Consider the following 18,149-nt stretch of genomic DNA (forward strand, 5'->3'; position numbering starts at 1 on the left):
TAAATACGTAGTAAATCATTAAAGGGTAACTCAATGTAGCAAAAAAAATCAATCAGACTTCTACCGTTATTGGCAAGGCGCTGAAACTGGCCGGAGTTTCCTTTAAAGCAGATCTCCGGACTCATTCCCATGGAGCCTTTCTCCCAAAAAGATGACTACACACTTCCAGAATTTAGTTTAAAAAATTAATTTTCAGAACATTTGTTTGATTTTCTAATGGTTAGCGGGGTCAAATGGAGATCATATTTAACTGCAGCGATGATACAGTAATAAGGAGCAAGAAGTTTTCTCAAACAAAATTCCCTGGAAAGATCGTACATATTGTAACGCCCTGTTGTAGGCATGTTCATTAACCGCTTCAGCCCCGGAAGATTTTACCCCCTTCCTGACCAGAGCACTTTTTGTGATTCGGCACTGCGTCGCTTTAACTGACAATTGCGCGGTCGTACGAAGTTGCACCCAAACAAAATTGACGTCCTTTTTTTCCCACAAATAAAGCTTTCTTTTGGTGGTATTTGATCACCTCTGCTATTTTTATTTTTCGTGCTATAAACAAAAAAAAGAGCGACACTTTTGAAAAAAAAGCTATATTTTTTACTTTTTGCTATAATAAATATCCCCCAAAGATATATATATATTAAAAAACTAATTTTTTTCCTCAGTTTAGGCCGATATGTATTCTTCTACATATTTTTGGTAAAAATAAAATCACAATAAGCGTATATTGATTGGTTTGCACAAAAGTCTACAAAATAAGGGATAGTTTTATGGCATTTTTATTATTAATTTCTTTTTTATTAGTAATGGCGGCGATCTGCGATTTTTATCGTAACTGCGACATTATGGAGGACACATCAGACAGTTTTGACACTATTTTGGGACCTTTTTCATTTATACAGCGATCAGTGCTGTAAAAAATGCACCGATTACTGTATAAATGGCACTGGCAGTGAAGGGGTTAAATGCTAGGGGGCGATGAAGGGGTTAAGTGTGTCCTAGGGACTGATTCTAACTGTGAGGGGGGATGGGCTTCCACTCACATGACAGCGATCACTGCTCACGATGACAGGGAGCAGTGATCTCTGTCACGTCACTAGGCAGAACGGGGAAATGCCTTGTTTACATAGGTACTTCCCCGTTCTTCGGCTCCGTGACACGATCGCCAGGACACCGGCGGACATTAATTCCATGGGTCCCACAGGCACGGTCACGCTGTACGCGGCAGGCGCGCCCGCTAGCCCCGCCAATTAAAGGGGACGTACAGGTACGTCCATTTGCCCACCGCTGCCATTGTGCCGACGTATATCTGCGTGCAGCAGTCAGCAAGTGGTTAAAAAGCCATCCTGGAGTTCCAGTCTGCATAGACTGAGAAGATGTCATCACTCTGCTGCAGGAAAAAAAAGGAAGCATTTCCTCAGTCTCCTCCCCCCAGTAACTTTGGAGCAAGTCACAAAGTGAGAGGCTGCAGCAGCAACTGCTCTATCTACTGTATGCCCTTAAAGGGGTTGTAAACCCTTGTGTTTTTTCACCTTAATGCATCCTATACATTAGGGGAAAAAACACCCCGCAGTGACCGGCCTCCCAGCCCCCCCCCCCCCCCCCCGTTTTACTTACCTGAGCCCTGGAATTTCACCTGGCGGAGACGCGCTCTTCCTTTGCCCGGAGTTCGCGGCTCTTGATTGGATAGATTGATAGCAGCGCATCCATTGGCTCCTGCTGTTGTCAATCGAATCCAATGACGCGAGTGCCGGGGGGCGAGGCCGAGTCCGGCATTTGTGTCTATGGATGCAAATGCTGGACTCGGGAGCGCGCCCGCAAGGTAACCCCCCGGGAGAGCGCTTCTCCTAGGGGGTTATCTGATAAGAGGAGGAGCCACAAGAGCCGTCGAGGGACCCCAGAAGACGGTGTTTGGGGCCACTCTGTGCAAAACGAGCTGCACACTGCAGGTAAGTATGATATGTTTGTTATTTAACCACTTTGCATCCGCGCTATGGCCGAACGACGGCCACAGCGCGGACCTGAATTCCCAGGAGGCCATCATATGACGGCCTCCCCTGTGCACGCTGACAGCGTGAGTAGAAAAAAAAGCCGATCACCGGCTCAGATGTGAGGGACATCGGTCCCGAAGTGGAAGAGGCACATCTGCCTCATCAGTGCCACCTAATAGTGCCACCTAACAGTGCCCACAATGCCACCTAACAGTGCCCACAGTGCCACCTAACAGTGCCCACAAGTGCCACCTATCAATGCCCACCAGTAGTGCCAATCAGTGCCACCTAGCAGTGCTGCCTATCAGTGTAACTGATCAGTGCCCATCACTCCTGCCTCATCAGCGTACATCAATGAAGGAGAAAAATTACCTGTTTTAAATTTTTTATAACAACATATAAAAAAAAAAAAAAAATTGCATTTCCTAGCTTTTTTTTTTTTTTTTTTTGCAAAACTTTATTCCCACAACAGCTTATGGCTCAAAAACGCTGACAAACACAGAATAGCTACTTTTTGCAGCGTTTTTACGTTTTTTATCAGAGTTAGAGCATTTTTACAGCTGAAAAACTCCTCTTCAGGCCATATGCACACTCAACGTTATAAAAACACCAGTAGCGTTAACTGTAGAAAGCTGTAGCTGTCGAGTGAGTTTTGCAGCATTTTTGCAGTAGCGTTCTTCAGCATTTTTTAGCTGTTGCGTTTTTTAGCTTTTTTTTTAGCAACACTATACTCCCACAAAAGCCTATGGCTAATAAACACCGAATAGCCGCATTTTTCAGCGTCTTTCAGCTTTTATTAGAGTTAGGGCCTTTTTACTGTTTAACTACTTGCTGACCAGCCGTCGTTGATATACGGCGGCAGGTTGGCTCCCCTGCGCGAATCAGCGTAGCTGTATGGTGGCCACTTCTGGGGTATAGGGGGCAGGCACGGGGTGCGATGTAGGAGCCGATGTGCATGGCCTGCGGCCGCGATGTCCACCGACCACCCGCAATCGCTCCTCAGAGAGCCAGAATGGGGATCTGTCAATGTAAACAGACAGATCCCCTTCTGACAGGGGAGTTAGAGAGAGATCTGCTGTTCCTAGCGATCAGGAACAGCGATCTCTCTCTTTTCCCAGGCAGCCCAGCCCCCATACAGTTAGAAACACCTCCCAGGGAACACACTTAACCCATTGATCGCCCCCCTAGTGTTAACCCCTTCCCTGACAGTGACATTTATACAGTAATCAGTGGCTATTTTTAGCTCTATAAATGTGAATGGTCCCAAAAATGTGTCAAAAGTGTCCAATCTGTCCGCCGCAATGTCGCCGTCCCACTAAAAATCGCTGATCACCGCCATTGCTAGTAAAAAAAAAAAAAAATACTAAAGATGCCATAAATCTATCCCCTATTTTGTAGATGCTATAACTTTTGCGTAAACTAATCAATATACGCTTATTGCAATTTTTTTTTTAACCAAAAATATGTAGAAGAATACATATCGGCCTAAACTGATGAAGAAATTAGTTTTTGGATATTTATTATAACAAAAAGTAAAAAATATTGTTTTTTTTTTCAAAATTGTCGCTCTTTTTTTGTTTATAGCACAAAAAATAAAAACCTCGGAGGTGATCAAATACCACCAAAAGAAATCTCTATTTGTGGGAAAAAAAGGATGTCAATATGCACGGCTGCGCAATTGACAGAGCGGCGCAGTGCCGTATCGCAAAAAATGCCCCGGTCCTTAAGTGGTTAAAAACTCCTCTTAAGGCCATATGCACACTGAACGTTATAAAAACGGCGTTAGCTGTAGAAAGCTGTAGCTGTAGAATGAGTTTTGCAGCGTTTTTGTAGTAGCGTTTTTCAGCATTTTTTAACTGTTGCTTTTTTTTAGCTTTTTTTCTAGCAAAACTATATTCCCACAAAAGCTTATGGCTCAAAAAAATTATAAATGCAGAATATCCATTTTTTTTTATCATTTTTCAGCTTTTATCAGAGTTAGAGCGTTTTTACAAGTGAAAAATTTCTCTTAAAACCCACTAGTTCTGGAGGGGTTTTCCAGCCAGAAAACGCCCCTGCCAAAAAATGCTGATAACAGCCTATGTGTGCATGGACGCATAACATAACATGCTGGGGAGTTTACTGGCTGCAGAAAAAACGCCTGAAGCCAAAAACAGCAGCTGTAAAAAAGTCCAGTGTGCAATGTGCCTTTTAACATGTTAGAAAAATTGATTCCCCTAGAAACTGTCAATTGCCTAGCACAACCTCATCCTTCTATGCATGTCATTGCCCTCTCCTCTTCTGGGAGTGTCTAATTGCTGTCCATGTTGGGCCAGCTCCTCCACCCCTCTACACAATCTTTTATGTAGCTACCGTGGACGGACGAAGAGAAGCTGTTCTCAACCCTTTTACCTTTGAGAAACCCATAAAATAGCTTTCAGGTCTTGAGGAATCAATGCTAAAACCAAATCATTGGGGGACAGATGGAAAAATGGCCCTTACATTGGTGATCAGTGGGAAAAATGTTCATTACTCTGGTGCTCAGTGGGAAGAATGTTCCTTATGCTGCGTACACACGGCCGGAATTCCCAACAGAAAAAGTCCGATGGGAGCTTTTGGTCGGATATTCCGACTGTGTGTATGCCCCATCGGACTTTTTCTGTCGGCATTTCCAACAGACTTAGATAGAGAACATGTTCCCATTGGCAAGTCCGACCGTGTGTACGGGGCATAAGATTGGCGGCTAGTGGGAAGAATACCTCTTACATTGGTGATCAGTGGGAAGAATGCCCTTTACATTGGTGGCCAGTGGAAAGAATGTTCCTTAGTTTGGCGGCTAGTGAGACGAATACCTCTTACATTGGTGGCCAGTGAGAAGAATGCCTCTTACATTGGTGGCCAGTGGGAAGAATGTTCCTTAGATTGGTGGCTAGTGAGAAGAATACCTCTTACATTGGTGGCCAGTGAGAAGAATACCTCTTACATTGGTGGCCAGTGAGAAGAATGCCTCTTACATTGGTGGCCAGTGAGAAGAATGCCTCTTACATTGGTGGCCAGTGAGAAGAATGCCTCTTACATTGGTGGCCAGTGGGAAGAATGTTCCTTAGATTGGTGGCTAGTGAGAAGAATACCTCTTACATTGGTGGCCAGTGAGAAGAATGCCTCTTACATTGGTGGCCAATGGGAAGAATGCCCTTTACATTGGTGGCCAGTGGGAAGAATGTTCCTTAGATTGGCAGCTAGTGAGAAGAATACCTCTGACATTGGTGGCCAGTGAGAAGAATGCCTCTTACATTGGTGGCCAGGGGGAAGAATGTTCCTTAGATTGGCGGCTAGTGAGAAGAATACCTCTTACATTGGTGGCCAGTGAGAAGAATGCCTCTTATATTGGTGGCCAGTGAGAAGAATGCCTCTTACATTGGTGGTCAGTGGGAAGAATGTTCCTTAGATTGGCGGCTAGTGAGAAGAATACCTCTTACATTGGTGGCCAGTGAGAAGAATTCCTCTTACATTGGTGGCCAGTGGGAAGAATGCCCTTTACATTGGTGGCCAGTGAGAAGAATGCCCCTTTCATTGGTGGTCATTGAGAAGAGTGCCCTTTAGATTGGTGGCCATTGAGAAGGATGCCTCTTACATTGGTGGCCAGTGGGAAGAATGCAGCCCCTACAGTGGTGGTCAGAATGTCCCTCTTACAGAAAGCTAATAAGATCATTGGTGCCATGCTTGGCTCTGCCAAGTGGTACTGATCCTGGAATTATGCAGGCACCATCAAATTGAAGGTCAATCAGCCACAGCCTGGAGAACTCCTAACAACCCCTGGAGAAACCCTATAGTTCCACAACCATGGCTGAGAATGGCCGATATAGAGTGTCACTTGGGTGACAGCTCTGACTCTGCTGGGGCTACTAGCATCACACAAGCCTCTCTTATGTAGACATTCAAAAGCCCCGAGCTTGCGGATGGGCGCCACTGTCTTAGATAGTCATGCCCTGCAGCAGTCTCATGGCTTTTGGATATCTACACAAAGGAGGCTTTTACTGGTAAATGACATGCATGATACACATTAAAAGCACATATAAACTTATGAGAAGGATCTCTTTAAAAAACAAAAAACCTATATCTAGTTCTAGGATGGATTTCACTCCCATTTGGTCAACTTAAACTTTCACCTGAATTATGTCAATTCATATCTGTCCCACAAGAAGGAAATCCCATTTTCGAAAACCCCTGCCTTCTAAACTTTTCACTTTACATGTGTAAGTTCTGTATTTTGTGTCTTGCCTGCAGTTCTCTATTAACAAACGAGGGTGGATAGAAGGATCGTGCTCTTCTAAAATCCCATTTGGGCACATTTCCAGTTGTGAAATGGAAGCCGAGCATTTGCGTTCCAAGGGATACACAACAGGTGTGACTTCGGGGGGAAACTACACCTGGCTGCATGTCATACTTGGAATACCAGCTTAATCAGACTTTTCATCTGTCTCAAAAATTTACATGCCACGCACCATCTGGGGGCGGAAGGGGAACCATTCTCCTGGAGCCAATTAACTCCCAACTTTCCAAACCATACTTGATGGTCTATGCCTGTTCCGGCTTGTACCAACAACTTCCTCTTTTACAATCCTAAGCGCCTTTTGCCTGTCAATTTAATTAATCGCTGCCATTTAACAAGGTATTAAAGAAGAATAAACGGTAATCACGCCATTAGTAACCTTTCACAAATAAAATGGTGTTTACTAGCGTGGCTTGGCCTTAAAATAACGATAAATTCTTTAACAAGTTCTTATCTTTAAAAGAAAAACGTGCAAAGGCAGCCATAATATGACCGATTTGTTTAACAAGTAAATGTAAATTAAAAGTAAGCCGAGGGGGGGGGGGAAACTTTTCTTAAGGTGCTGATATGTTCCAATAATTAGCTGCATGAATGATGCCCAATTGTGTAGCTGCTGTGTTTTCAAAACCGTAACATTCGCCTATAAGGCTCACACACAATATGCGGCTGGGCGGCTTTGTGCAAACTTGATCGCCCATATCATTCCATTTAACGCTTATCCACAGCTGAATTCCTGGCACTGAATGGAGCTTCTTTTGTGTCTATTGAGACTAAAAGAGAGACTCACGAATAACATCATTTGGAGGACAATGAAGGACTTTTTTTTTTTTTTTTTCTAAAAAGTTCTGCAGGTCTACAAAAATGTAGAAGAGCTTTATACAAACTTCCAGTGGGATGTGTGCTGTTCTACTAAAAACATTTCCGTTAAATACTAAAATATCACCAAATTTTTTAATACAAGTCATTAAAAAAATAACTAATATGAGGCTTCATCCAAATTCTCCCATACTTCACAATTTAGGAGTGGGAAAAATTAAATATTATTTAATTATATTAAATATTATGTGGCTTTATATAACCACTTGACCTCCGGTAGATTTCCCCCCCTTTCCATGACCAGGCCATTTTTAGCGTTACGGCACTGCATCACTTTAACTGACAATTGTGCGACAATCGTGTGACAATATAAAAAACTAAGGACTACAAGCGCGGACTTTATAGGCACACAGGTAAACTTTACCGTTTACCTGTGTGCCTATAAAGTCCGCGCTTTTAGTCCTTAGTTTTTTATATGTCCATCATTGGGACGTTGGCACGCTAATACCTGTGTACTCACAGTGTCACCCTGTGAAAGTACACATTGATTTCCAACCTCTTTTCAATAAATCATGTGACAATGCACCCAAATAAAATTTATATCATTTTTTTCACACAAATAGAACTTTATTTTTGTGGTATTTGCTTTTTATTTTTTGCGCTTTAAACAAAAAAAGACCGAAAATTTTGAAAAAAAATATATATATTTTTTATTTTATTCTATAAAATGTACCCAATAAAAAAAAAATTAAAAATCAAATATATTCATCAGTTTAGGCCAATATGTATTCTGCTGTATATTTTTGGTTAGATAAATCCCAATAAGCGTTTATTGATTGGTTTGCACAGAAGTTATAGCGTCTACAAACTATGAAAAAAAAAAAAATTACTTTCTGCTATAAAACATATCCAATAAAATAAAAAATAAAAATTCTTCATAAATTTAGGCTAGGGGTGCTCAACCTGTGGCCCTCTAGCTGTTGCAGAACTACAAGCCCCATGAGGCATTGCAAGGCTGACAGTTGCAAGCATGTCTCCCAAAGCCAGAGGCATGATGGGACTTGTAGTTCCACAACAGCTGGAGGGCCACAGGTTGAGCACCCATGATTTAGGCCAAAATGTATTCTGCAACATGTTTTTGGTAAAAAAAAAAAACCCAATAAGCGTATATTGATTGGTTTGCGCAAAAGTTATAGTGTCTACAAACTATGGGATATATTTATGGAATTTTTATTTATTTTATTTTTTTTACAAGTAATGGCGGCGATCGGCAACTTATAGTGGGCCTGCGATATTGCTGCGGACAATCAGACATTAATTGACACTTTTGACACTTTGTGGGAACCAGTGACACTAATATACTGATCAGCGCTAAAAATATGCACTGCCACTGTACTGATGACACTGGCTGGGAAGGGGTTAAACATCTAGGTGCTTTTACAAGGCAAGAAATGGATTTTGCTCCCTGCTTTGTAGAAACACAGAATCCATTCATTCCCCCCTTTCAGAACTGAGCTATGCCTTGTTTACATAGGCAGTTCTCAGTTCTGTGTGTATTACTGATGATCGGCAGGTTCCGGCGGACATCCAGTGTCCGTCACCCACAGATTGGCAGCAGAAGGGGCCCGCCAACGAGACCACCTTGTAGCAGTAAAACTGCTATGGGGAGGAGGACAAGTGGTTAAATATTATGAGACTCTAATGCCCCGTACACATGGTCGGATTTTCCGACGGAAAATGTGTGATAGGACCTTGTTGTCGGAAATTCCGACCGTGTGTGGGCGCCATCACACATTTTCCATCGGATTTTCCGACACACAAAGTTTGAGAGCAGGCTATAAAATTTTCCGACAACAAAATCCGTTGTCGGAATTTCCGATCGTGTGTACACAAATCCGACGCACAAAGTGCCACGCATGCTCAGAATAAATAAAGAGACGAAAGCTATTGGCTACTGCCCCGTTTATAGTCCTGACATACGTGTTTTACGTCACTGCGTTCAGAATGATCGGATTTTCCGACAACTTTGTGTGACCGTGTGTATGCAAGACAAGTTTGAGCCAAAATCCTAGGATTTTGTTGTCGGAATGTCCGATCAATGTCCGATCGTGTGTACGGGGCATAAGTGTGCCCTAACAGGAATATTCAAGCAGAAGAGCCGCACTGGCTATTGAACTTCATTTTTCTCGGCTCGTCGTACGTGTTGTACGCCACCGCATTCTTGACGTTCGGAATTTCCGACAACATTTGTGTGACCGTGTGTATGCAAGACAAGTTTGAGCCAACATCCTTTGGAAACAAATCCACGGTTTTGTTGTTAGGAAGTCTGATCGTGTGTACGGGGCAGAAGAGTTTCCATTTGTATGCAATCAGGCAGGCCCCTGCACTACATGGTTTTGGTAAATCTGAAGACAAAAATCTGCAGAAAATTTAATAGTGTGTATGGGGCTTAACTGCTTGTCCCACCAGATTTGGAGTGAAATGTGATGATATTACTACTGTGCTGATCACTGTTCTCCTTCCTGGAGAAGAAGCTGTACCTAAAGTTTGGCACTGCAAATATTTCCCTGCTTCATTTATTCTGTAGCTTTGTGCTTTCTCCACACCTCCTGCTGTTCCTTCATAAATACTCCACCAGTTATCAGATCACCAATCATCAATGGGGCAGCTCTAATATGCAGAAGTCCTGCCTCTACGAAGATGGTCACCTTTACAAGGACATAGTGCAGAACAAGGCATGGCAAGTCAATAACGGGAAAAAGATCAGCTGCAGGGAAACCACAGTCATCACTGATGTCTAGTCCGTTGCCCTCTGCTTTGTTTGGGCACAGCTTCCACAGTTCAGATCCTCTTTAAAGCCAACTTGGTCCTACTTAATCCACCATCTAAAAGGTCTTAATTCGACATCTTCAAAGCAGTGGCACAAGGTTGTATCACAGGGATTGGAGCAACCAGGGTGCACCTCAGTTGATCACTTTCTGCCTACATATAAAGGAGCCCTATTCTATGGCTACGTAACGGTTGCCGCAGCGGTAAGCTTTAACAAAGACTTTCTCACACATCCACACTCCTTGTTGCATTGTCTACTAAACTGCCCACAGGTTCATTTTGAAATGGACCCTCTAAAACATCTCCTTGAAGATCAACTCTAACCAAAATTTTTTGTTGGTTCAAAAAGAGAAGGGTTAGAACATCTGTCAAAGGCAGCTGCTACAGTGAGGGAAAAAAGTATTTGATCCCCTGCTGATTTTGAACATTTGCCCACTGACAAAAAAATTATCAATCTATAATTTTAATGGTAGGTTTATTTCAACAGTGAGAGACAGAATAACAGCAAAAGTATCCAGAAAACGCAATTCAAAAAAAGTTATAAATTGATTTGCATTTTAATCAGTGAAATAAGTATTCGATCCCCTATCAATCAGCAAGATTTCTGGCTCCCAGGTGTCTTTGATACAGGTAACGAGCTGAGATTAGGAACACTCCTTTAAAGTGAGTGCTCCTAATCTTAGCTTGTTACCTGTATAAAAGACACCTGTCCACAGAAGCAATCAATCAGATTTCAATCTTGCCACCATGGCCAAGAACTAAGAGCTGTCCAAAGATGTCAGGGGCAAGATTGTAGGCCTACACAAGGTTGGAATGGACTACAAAACCATCGCTAAGCAGTTTGGTGGGAGGGTGACAACAGTTGGTGCGATTATTGGCAAATGGAAGAAACACAAAATAACTGTCAATCTCTCTTGGTCTGGGGGTCCATGCAAGATCTCACCTCGTGGCGTTTCAATGATCATGGTGAGGAATCGGCCAAGAACAACACGGGAGAATCTTGTCAATGATCTCAAGTCAGCTGGGACCATAATCACCAAGAAAACAATTGGTAAAACACTACGCCATGGAGGACTGAAATCCTGCAGAGCCTGCAAGGTCCCCCTGCTCAAGAAAGCACATGTACAGGCCCTTCTGTAGTTTGCTAGTGAACATCTGAATGATTCAGAGGAGAACTGGGTGAAAGTGTTGTGGTCAGATGAGACCAAAATCAAGCTCTTTGGCATCAACTCAACTCGCTGTGTTTGGAGGAGGAGGAATGCTGCCTATGACCCCAAGAACACCATCCCCACCATCAAACATGGAGGTGGAAACATTATGCTTTGGGGGTGTTTTTCTGCTAAGGGGACAGAACAACTTCACCGCATCAAAGGGACGATGGATGGGGCCATGTACCGTTGAATCCTGGGTGAGAACCTCCTTTCCTCAGCCAGGGGTTTTGAAAATGGGTCGTGGATAAGTATTCCAGCATGACAATGACCCAAAACACACGGCCAAGGCAACAAAGGAGTGGCTCAAGAAGAGGTCATTAAGGAGTGGCCTAGCCATAGAAATCCCGTAGAAAATACGTGAAGGGAGCTGAAGGTTTGAGTTACGAAACATCAGCCTCAAAACCCTAATGACTTGGAGAGGATCTGCAAAGAGAAGTGGGACATAATCCCTCCTGAGATGTGTACAAACCTGGTGGCCAATTACAAGAAACGTCTGACCTCTGTGATTGTCAACAAGGGTTTCTCCACCAAAGTACTAAGTCATGTTTTGCGAAGGGGTCGAATACTTATTTCACTCATTAAAACGCAAATCAATTTATAACTTTTTTGAAATGCATTTTTTTTCTGGATATTTTTGTTGTTATTCTGTCTCTACCATTAAAATTATAGACTGATCATTTCTTTGTCAGTGGCCAAATGTACAAAATCAGCAGGGGATCAAATACTTTTTTCCCTCACTGTATGCGTGTGTCTGTTTGGGGATATTTTATTTCACTTCCCGTCCAAGTGACACCTGTCAGTAAAACAGGAAGTTGGGAAAACTTCACCAAATGGTCAGCATCACTTGAAAAGCCATGTAAAATAAAATGTAATGCATTTTCATGGAGTTGGGCTTTAAAGCTGAACTCTAGGCAGATATAAAAGACACACATTGATTCTGCTCTGTAATCATTAATGCCCCGTTTATATTTGGGCGTACCAGAAACACAGGCAGAAAAACGAGCGTTTCTGCAAACATGTGAAAAAAGCACTAAGGCATGCAACATGCTTGCAGTGATATTAATTCTTAATGGCACCCCAAACATGGGTAGCAGCTGCTCATTTGCTGCATGTTTAGAGCGCAAAAAAATGCACAAAAAAATGCAAAATGTGCTTGGCTCATGTTTAAAATCTGGGACATGAGCTTCTTTTAGCGCATTTTTGGAGCGGAGTCCCTAAATCTGAACTGGTATCAGCCACTTGCATTCCCTGCAAAGCTCAGACTGGGAGAGGGAGAAGCCACACAAGTAGCCAGTAGTTCATGTACTGATAAGAGACATGCTGGTAGGAGGAGAGAACAGAGTGACAGAGAGATGAGCCCCCTCAGTGTGCTGCTTCTCCTACACCATAGCTCCCAACTGTCCCTGATTTGCAGGGACTGTCCCTCTGTCCCTCATTCCTCCTCATTTGTCCCTCATTTTGGTCTGATCTATATAGCTGTATATAAAATGCACTTTTTATCTATCAAAAAGTTTCCCAGTGCTAAACCTTTCATCTGATTTCTAAATTGCTGCATTTGTAAATTCTAAAAGCCAATATAAAGGAATAGTAGCGGTAAAAAAAAAACTTGTGTGTTTAACCAATCTTGTTTTTTTATACAATTCTCCTTTAAGGGGGCGTGGCAAGGGGTGTGTCCTATGCCTGCATACTTTTGCTGATAGGTGTCCCTCATTCGCCTGCACTGTCCAGTGATAGGCTGGGGGGGGGGCAGGTCCATGAAAGCTTTGGCAAAGTGGTTTGGATGGTGCTGGCCACCATTTAACCTGAAAGACCGAGGACATCTAGTGGTGAAATGGAATAAGTGAGGGGGCATCGTTGAAATGAAGGTGAGCCTTGCAGCCAAAGGTTTTATTTTTTTGTTTGTTTGTTTTTAATGAGCTATTCATTTTTGAGGTCCATTTAAATACATTGCCATCGCTGGGCAAAATTGGGTCAAATAAACTGGCAAAAAAGTGCAAAAAACCCGACGCAAGTAGCGTCGCTTAAGTTTCAACAGGCCTTATATATCATCAAATTATAACCTGAAAGACTGAGGACATCTGACGGCGGCAAGGAATAAGTGGGGGAGCAACTCTGGAATGAAGGTGAGTATTGCCGCAAAAGGTTTTTTATTTGTTCATTTTTTTTTTTCAGGCTGGAGCTCCAGTATATTCCAACGGCTTGGAAAATTAGGTCAAATACACACAAATGCAGGTACTCGTCAAATGAAAAACTTACAGCCATTTGATGCTTTGGCATATCCTTGTGTGTACAATGAAGGTTAATACAGTCCCAATAAAAAGATGAATCTTCATTTTCAGAAGCGCTCTAATCCAACACAATCAGGGTAATAGAGACGTTCCAGAGTACTTTCTGCCAAGGATCTTCAACCGTGTCCTGTCCCTCTATCACTGATAGGAGTCCTTTCTCAACAGTAGATCCTGGGGAAAAAAAATAAAAGGAATAATATTACTTTTTTTAATACTAATGGTTTATCAAACATCATAAAAGATCAGTGTAAGGACAAAAGTAATAGATGTCACATGGGACAAAAAATGAAATGCGAGGATAACATAGGAGGAAAGACAATTGTTGCACCCATTGGACGTTTGCTGGATCGTGAATAAGAAGCCAAGTGTGATACGACTTCATTGGGCATTGCACTGGGAAAAATGAAGTTATGATAGTGTGGAAGTTCTAGTGATCACCAAATACCAGAAAAGAAGAAAGGAAGAAAAATAGGAAGTGAATAATTATTATTATTATTATTTAATGAGGTGGTGAACAGGTTAGGTGTAGCTAAGGGTGCAGAACAGAGTGGGGTAAGGAAGGGAATTGGGCGACCATACAGGAAAGGGGGGGCAGCATTGTTACCCATCAGAAAGTCAGTATTGCAGGAGGTGATTGCACAGAGCTCATGAAGGTGATCCAGACTACCCAAACTACATTTTTATCATTTTTTGTAGACAAATAAATAGAGCTTTCTTTTGGTGGCATTTATTTACCACTGTTTTTTTTATTTTTTGCTAAACAAACAAAAAAAGAATGAAAATTTTGAAAAAAAAATGTTGGTTATAAAATTTTGTAAATAAGTATTTCTTCTCCTTCACTGATGGGCACTGATGAGGCGGCACTAATATGTGGCACTGATTGATGGGTAGTGAAAGGCAGCACTGATAGGCTGCATTGATGGGCACTGATAGGCGGCACTGATGGACACTGATGAGGAGGTACTGATGAGGCTGCACTGATATGTGGCACTGATGGGCATTGATGGGCAGTGATAGGCAGCACTGATAGGCTGCACTGATGGGCACTGATGAGGCGGCACTGATGGGCACTGATGAGGAGGCACTGATATGTGGCACTGATAGGTGTCACTGATAAGATGGCACTGATGAGCACTGATAGGCTGCACTGATGGGCACTGATAGGCGTCACTGATGAGGCGGCACTGATGAGCACTGATAGGCTGCACTGATATGTGGCACTGATGGGCATTGATGGGCAGTGATAGACAACACTGATAGGCGGCACTGATGAGGCAGCACTGATGAGGAGGCACTGATATGTGGCACTGATAGGCGTCACTGATAAGGTGGCACTGATGAGCACTGATAGGCTGCACTGATGGGCACTGATAGGTGGCACTGATAAGGTGGCACTGATAGGCACTGATGAGGAGGCACTGTTGAGGCTGCCCTGATAGGCGGCACTAATGGCACTAATGGGCAGTGGGCCCTGTTAGGCAGCACTGATGGATGGCAATGACAAGTGGCATTGATAGACATCACTGATAGGTGGCACTGATTGGTACTGACAGGCACCACTGATGAGCACTGATTGGCAGCACTGGTGAGCACTGATTGGCAGCACTGGTGGGCTCTGATTGGCAGCACTAGTGGGCACTGATTGGCAGCACTGGTGGGCTCTGATTGGCAGCACTGGTAGGTACTGATTGGCAGCACTGGTGGGCACAGATTGGCAGCACTGGTGGGCCTGCACTGATCATCAGGACACTGGTGGTCAGTGCCCTGATTGTCAGTGCAGATGTCCCCTGTGTGGATTTGCTGGTTTACGGCTCTTCTCTCCTCACGCCATGTCAGCATGAGGGTCGGATTGCCGATAACCAGCAAATCATGTTTATACCTGTGATCAGTGGAGATTGGACACAGCTGATCACGTGGTAAAGAGCCGGCTCTTTTAAACCAATTGGCTCCTTACCCCGATCACAGATTACTGCCAATGCACACTGCAGGGGGCGCACAGGCAGTGCAAGCACGAGAAGACATCATATGACGGCCTCCCAGCAAAGTGCGGCTGTCATTTGGCTATAGCGCTGTCGCAAAGGGGTTAATTTGCATAGCCATTTGTCCTGAGAATTTACATGCACATTTGTTTTGTGTGAATTGGGGGAAAAAAAACGAATGTTCTTTGGTCTATTTTCTCTTGTGAAATAATGTTCTTTTATTATAAGGGAGGGGAGTAGTAAAATACCACTTTATGGTCACTAGATGGAGCTGAGGAGCATAGGAGATACATACATCTATCAGGCCACCGGAGAATTAAGCACCTCTTCTGTTTTCAGGACACCTCGCTCACATTTAGGGCCCATTCACACCAGATGCAATGGGATGCATTTTTGACTGCACTCCAACTGCGGAGATAGTCCAAAATCCAGGTTATCCTATGGACATAGTTCACACCATTACAGTGCCATGCAGTGAATAAAAGTTCAGCAGGCTGCTTTTTTCTGCACTGCAAATGCGCACACATGCATGTACTGTTAATGCAGGAAAATTCAGTGCAAAACAGTGCAGATAAAAGCCCAAAGAAGAAAAAGGTGGAAGTAACTTTGAAGGAAATGCAAACCTTAAAAAATTTCCCTTGCAGTCAACAAAAGTAGAACAATGCATTTTTCTGCATGGAACACATCTGGAACGCAGCAAAAATGCACCAGAATGCACATGTTCTTCATGGAGAAGAAGAAAAAAAATGAGAGGGGGGGGGGGGGAATGCACCGGAACGCATCAGAAAACACATTCAGAACGCAGAAATTGTGGTGTGAGCCGATAGATGCACGATTAATCGTCAAGAATCGTTATCGCAATTTTTTTCCCCGTTGCGATCTTGACAAAAGTGTTTCACGATTCTGTCTATGCAAAGAATTCTCTCTGCTCTTCTGAGAAAAGAAAAGAAGAGAAAAACTGGGCACTCTGCCAAGAATCGCAACATTCTTTAGCAGTGAAACTTAAGTATAAACATTGTAACAATTGCTCAATGGAAAAGACTTCCTGTGTAAATGAGGAAAGTTTAACCACTTAAACACTAAACCTTTTTCTGACATTTGTTGGTTTCAAGTTAAAATCATTTTTTTTTGTTTGCTAGAAAATTACTTAGAACCCCCCAAACATTATATATATTTTTTAGTAGAGACCCTAGACAATAAAATGGTGGTTGTTGCAATATTTTATGTCACGCTGTATTTGCGCAGTGGTCTTTCAAATGCAATTTTTTGGGGCCGAGGAGGAGGAGGAGGGATGCTGAGTGAGGCATTTTAATGGCTTTTTGTGACGTAGTTGTTCTGAGAAGTCAGCAGTACGTGGTCTAGCCCTTTGGATGTTGCACGTATAGAAACCATCACGTTTTCTGGAATCCATTTTCGGCTTCGTTCCTGTTGGTAGAGAGGGGACGTCCCGGCCTGGGAGAGGCTCTACCTTTGCCTCCAACACTTCACCACTTCGCCCTGGGTGGCATTAAGCTCCATTGATTCTATGCTTATGGCAGTAGAATCCAACCTCTCTGGTAAGTGTATTTTATCTACTCGCTTAAATTGATGATATTCCAGTTGAAGGTTGAGAAGCAGACAGAATTGACACACGGATTATCCATTCTCATTGTGGACTTTTTTGCTCCCTTGGATCACATATTTGCTTTTCCTGGGACATTACGTCTATATGTACTTTGAATCCTATTTATTATTTGTGTGTTTCTAGCGCTACAATTTATTTTTACATCTGTTTTCCCTTTTTGTCATATGGTTTTGTGGCAGCTCTTTTTTTCTGTTTTTCTGTTTTTTTTCTTCTTTTTTTGGGTAGCGCATTAATCATCCCCTTTTACACTGAAAAAAATTACTTTAATGGATTAAAAAAAAAAAAAAAAAAAACTAACCAGTAATGTTAGCCAAATTTGTTTTTGTATAATGTGAAAGATTTTACATTGCAAGAATTGTTATCTCTTTATTCTAAGCAAAAAAATCGTGATTCTCATTTTGGCCAGAATCGTGCAGCTCTAAGAGCCCTTGCACACTGGGGCGGGGGGCGGCGTCGGCGGTAAAACGCCGCTATTATTAGCGGCGTTTTACCGTCGGTATGCGGCCGCTAGCGGGGCGGTTTTACCCCCCGCTAGCGGCCGAGAAAGGGTTAAATACACAGAGGCGCTTTGCCGGCGGTATAGCCGCGCCGTCCCATTGATTTCAATGGGCAGGAGCGGTAAGGGAGCGGTATACACACCGCTCCTTCACCGCTCCGAAGATGCTGCTGGCAGGACTTTTTTTACCGTCCTGCCAGCGCATCGCTCCAGTGTGCAAGCCCTCGGGGCTTGCACACTGGAATGAAAGCAGCGGCACTTTCGGGGCGGTTTGCAGGCGCTATTATTAGCGCAATAGCGCCTGCAAACCGCCCCAGTGTGCAAGGGCTCTTATAGATAGATAAAATAATATAATATAAACTGCATATGAAACGGAGGGGAGGTGGGGGCAAACATTTCACTGAAGATGTAAGCACCTCATCTATTGCAGAACACCTTAATTACATTTATACAACAATAAATATACATACATTATATATTTATAAATAAATAAATAAATAAATAAAAATAATATCTATCTATCTATCTATCTATCTATCTATCTATCTATCTATCTATCTATCTATCTATCTATCTATCTATCTATTTATACCTTAGAGTGTAAGC

The 18,149-nt window shown here is 42.9% G+C and overlaps 1 protein-coding gene across 1 annotated transcript in view; it reads right to left on the reverse strand.

Moving 5' to 3' along the window:
- The window catches only part of WNT11 (Wnt family member 11), a 138,948-nt gene that overhangs the window by 80,590 nt on the left and 40,209 nt on the right, over positions 1–18,149 (reverse strand). Inside the window, exon 2 of the mRNA XM_073612868.1 lies at positions 13,413–13,615. Coding sequence (XP_073468969.1) covers positions 13,413–13,489 — 77 coding nt within the window. The 5' untranslated portion in view covers positions 13,490–13,615. The remainder of the gene's footprint in view (positions 1–13,412; positions 13,616–18,149) is intronic.

This window comes from Aquarana catesbeiana, linkage group LG02, assembly GCF_042186555.1.
Source record: "Aquarana catesbeiana isolate 2022-GZ linkage group LG02, ASM4218655v1, whole genome shotgun sequence".
NCBI lineage: Eukaryota > Metazoa > Chordata > Amphibia > Anura > Ranidae > Aquarana > Aquarana catesbeiana.